The 4,381-nt window shown below is 30.0% G+C and overlaps 1 protein-coding gene across 1 annotated transcript; it reads right to left on the bottom strand.

The window, feature by feature from the left end:
* Positions 1 to 1,847: 1,847 nt before the first annotated feature.
* Positions 1,848 to 3,936, bottom strand: LOC135802938 (phosphatidylinositol phosphatase PTPRQ-like; the record flags this gene model as incomplete). The annotated part of the gene is made up of 6 exons (XM_065316553.1): positions 1,848 to 1,943; positions 2,174 to 2,545; positions 2,667 to 2,836; positions 2,890 to 3,207; positions 3,268 to 3,760; positions 3,818 to 3,936. Coding segments are annotated over 6 exons (1,478 nt in total), but the record flags the coding sequence as incomplete, so codon positions are not given.
* Between the last annotated feature and the right edge of the window lie 445 nt (positions 3,937 to 4,381).

Below are 4,381 nucleotides of genomic sequence, written 5' to 3'. Positions count from 1 at the left end.
CGGTGCATTAAAATAAGAGATAAAATATTGAATTTATTTACAAGCAAAAGTAACAATATAATTCGTGGAATTGGAATTGTATCAAATGTTTGAGTTTTGTCCACTAATCCACCTCCTGTTATTCTTCGTCTGTTTGCTCTTTTTTCTCTTCATATCGAGAATTGCATACTCCTCAAACTTTCTTCTAGTACCTTCTTTTGAATGCTGTATTTATGTTGTTTCAATTGCACTCCCTTCATCAATCTCGAACATATTTCCTACTACTAATAGCATTACATGGTAAGACTTAGTCAAATGCTACGCTTAATCATGTTTAAAGTTGGCTAGAGATATGGTTGTGCCCAAGTTTGCGTAATTTTTAAAATCATTTTGAAACAAAGTTGCAACATCAAACAAAGCTCGGAGTTGATTCTGCAGTGAATAATATATGAACAATGAACAATGTAGGTGGAAAAGAAGTAAAATTGCTCCATCAGACCTGTTATTCCTTATATTTCTGCTCCTTGTCGAAATCTATCAAAACCCTAATCAACCGAATTGTAGAATTTACTAGTATAAATCAATTTGTTCTGTCAAAACTCTTTTGAGCTCATAAATAAAATTAGACATATTAGGATCCCAAATAATTCAAAATTAATTTTTTATGTTACAAAGAAATATACTAGAAATCGAGTCAATCCAAATTATTTCCAAATGAACTTTTTTCCTTTTATCTGAATGTTTGAATCAAAATTATTAGCAATGGGAAACCCCCTAAGTTCGTCACTTGCTGAAATATTTATGACATCATTAGAATCAAAAAGAAAATCTTTAAATTCATTCAAATCCTGTCTTTATTGGTATCGATATGTTGATGACATATTAGTTTGCGTATAAATAAATTGAAATTTTTTAAAATTAACAGAACCTGAATAATTAGTATTAGTAACAATTTTTGAACGTTTTATAAGTTTTACTTATATAATTGTTTATGTATAGAGAGAATCAGTAATGACAACCTATAAAGTTAAATATTTGGTGTTTGTTTTCTTGTTTTTTCTTGTGCCCTAAAATGAAATGCAGACTAATTTGGCCAATTATTTATTTTAAATGTTTGTTAAAGTCCAAGGGTGGTTTTTACGGCGAGAAAAATTTGAATAATTGCCGGGAAAATGGGAAAAGCTGAGTTTTCTTTTTTCAACTGATAAAGGAGAGAAATTCCGCAGCCTTCTTCGATTTATTATTGATTCATTGTTTTATATGGTGTTTTGCTCAAAGTGTTTTCAACTGAGTTTTCTTTTGTCAACTGATAAACGAAACAAATTTCGCAGCTTTCTTCGATTCATTTTTGTTTAATTGTTTCATTTAGTGTTTTGTGTATCTCACTAATATAATTTGTTCTCATTAGTGGCCAAAGTTCGTGGAAACGAAGATACTCTTTTATACATCTTTTGGTTTGGGTTCTGTTCAGGAGAATTGTTTGCGCCGACTATAAAATAGGCAGGAACAAAAAATTTCAGAACGAAGTCGGTTGGGTCCGCTAGTAATCAATATTTTTAGTATTCAATCTGAAATGTATGTGGTTTCAAAGTTTCTCAAATTTTATACTTAGAAATACTAAAAATAATATGGTTTATGTATTAATTCACTCTCACCAAGTGTTAAAATAAAACTACGATCATTACTTTTGGATTTTATTTGGATAGTATTTTATATAAATGCTTGTAGATAATACTATCGTAACTACATGGAAATAAAATTAGATGAATGAATAAAATTGAACTACATACAGCACACTCACATCATATAGAAATAAAGTGAAATAAAGTTCAAATTACGTTTTTTTTTTAATAATTTCACTTGCCATTGCCTCATCAGTTATCTCATCTTCGATTTTTCTGAGTAATTCGAACTGGGTAGATATAGAATCTTTAGTATTACGTTTCTTCGCGTTTTCCTTATGCCTCCATAAAAATAAACAAAAAATACTAATAACAATAATAATAATTATTATAAATAAAATAATCAAAAGCACATAAACTGTTGGAAAATCGGTATCTTCCATTTTGCATTGTTCCAGAAGATACCAATTAGAAGATATTTGGTCATCCAACTCATTTACTATCAATATACCTACTTCATACAAGTCTTTTATACAATTAAATTCAGGAATTTGTCCTAAATTGATATTTACTTTTGTTTCTTCAATTTCTTTGTATTCATGTTGTTCGTAGTGTCCAATTATCCAACAAGTTTGGTTTTTTTGAATTGGAACCAATGAATCGTATTTACTTCCAAAAGTATCTGTGCAATCGTCGCCATAGGCCGGTTCATTGGTGACAAGAATAATATACAAATTACTAATTGCTTCAGCATTTTCAATACATGGTACTGAAATAGTCACGGAGTTGTTGTTATTTGGTCTTAGAAATGACTTATGTTTCAATAATGGTTCAAAAATTGGACAAGTAATTTGCTCAGGCAACAGAATGGAATTGAATTTTGAGTTGGTTGTTTGTATTGAGAGTATAACATGATGGGATCGCAGTTTGCATTGAAATGGTGTCTGAAATGTTAAATAAACATTTATAATACGCACAAAACGGTATAAATAAATATGTCATTTTCGAATCATATGTTGGTTAGCGACGAAACTATCATACATTTTGACAAAAACTGTTACCTACCATGTATGCATAGGTTATATTTTCTGGTCCTTGGTAAAAATATTGTCGATCATTAACACGGATTATAAATCCAAAGAATGGCCCATTTGTTCTATTGGGGTGTTGCCATTGCAACTCCAGAAATCGCGACTCATTCCAATTTGCAAACAAATTCAGTGGAGATTGGGGGGCTAATTAAAAGGAACATTTAATTAATATTTCACTTTATATATGTATAAATTACTTTTAATCAATGTGGTTTCGTTCAAAATTGTTTCCAAGCCATTTTCAGATATGTTCTGGTTACGCCCAGCAATTGAAATTATGTAATTTTTGTTTGTGGTAAGATTAGTTAATGTAGTGCAATACATATTTTTCCATATTTTACACGCACTTAAAGAATTGGTATCTGTACGAGGTGTGCTATGTTCCCCTAAAGTGTAATAATATTTTATTACAAATGAATCCAGTATTCCAGTTGGTGGATAAGGTGGCCTCCATCTCAATGATAAACTTGTTTCAGATAAGCTATATACTTCTGCAAATGGAACTTGATTTGGAACTAAAATTTGAATTGAATACAAAACCAATAGATTTTGAAGTGAAAACAAAGTTGACATACCAGTTGATAGTGTTATCTCATAGGAGGATAATAATTTGTTATAATTACTAACTGAATTTGCATGATTCCGATACAGATAGATTTCTAATTTGTATTTAGTGAATGGAAGTAAATCTTTTATAATAGTTACATCATTATACTGTATTTCTTTTGTCACATTATTTTTTTTTGCCTTACTCCATATGCAAGTATATGCGCTTAGAATGGTTGGACCGTTCCAATTTTCACAATCAACGTGAGTATCTATTTGTATCGAAGTTTTTGAAGAGGTAATTTTATAATTAAAAAAGTGTAGTTCGATTGTATCAGTTTCATCCGTGTATCCTATAATATGCTCAATATCACCTTGACCTTTTTTAGTTACTGCTGATATAGATATATTATAAATTGAATATGGTTTAAGATCATCTAGTTCAATTGCCGTGGTTGTTATATTTTTTGTTTGAATATTTGCTGTGTTATTTGCAACTCTACAATCTCTTTTATCAAGAAACTGAAAATGCAAATTAACAATTAAGAATGCCATTTAATTAGTGAATGCGCAACTTACCCTCCACGTGACAATGTAATTGGTAATAATTCCCAAAACAGGATTGGGTTCTTCCCAGACAACACTGAGCGTATTATGCGATGAAGCATTCACTTGTGAATTCTTAACTTTGTTTGGAACTAAAGTAATAAAAATTAATTAAGCAACAAAATAACTCTAATTCTATAATTATAACCTAATTCATCTGTTGTAAACGTAATGTTATATAGAATGTTGTTGTTTTAGTCAAGTGAAGTGTATAATTGGTAAATATCTTCAATGATGATATGGTGTTACTGAGTTCTAATTGTTTAGAATACTGTACTGTATTGTTAGATTCATCCAGAATTAACATGTAATACTCATCTAAGAGACAATTTTTATTGGAATTGTAAGATGTCACATTTATTGTCGTACACCGACCGGAAGTTCCAACCAGGATTTGCTCTTTGTGCAATTCTAAAAAAAGCTATGCAGTGTTGTGTATATTTATGTGATTGAAGTACCTTCACATGTTGTCTCAAATCCAAATAATGTCAAATTATCAATAAAACACTCAGATTTTTTATCAGTAACACAGAGAAT

Source organism: Atheta coriaria, unplaced genomic scaffold (genome assembly GCF_025399875.1).
Source record: "Atheta coriaria isolate IRGN ID8LTWV9N9 unplaced genomic scaffold, Caltech_Dcor_3.1 contig_19_pilon, whole genome shotgun sequence".
Lineage (NCBI taxonomy): Eukaryota > Metazoa > Arthropoda > Insecta > Coleoptera > Staphylinidae > Dalotia > Dalotia coriaria.
Note: the sequence above shows the minus strand (reverse complement) of the source record. Positions and strands in the feature narration are given on the sequence as shown.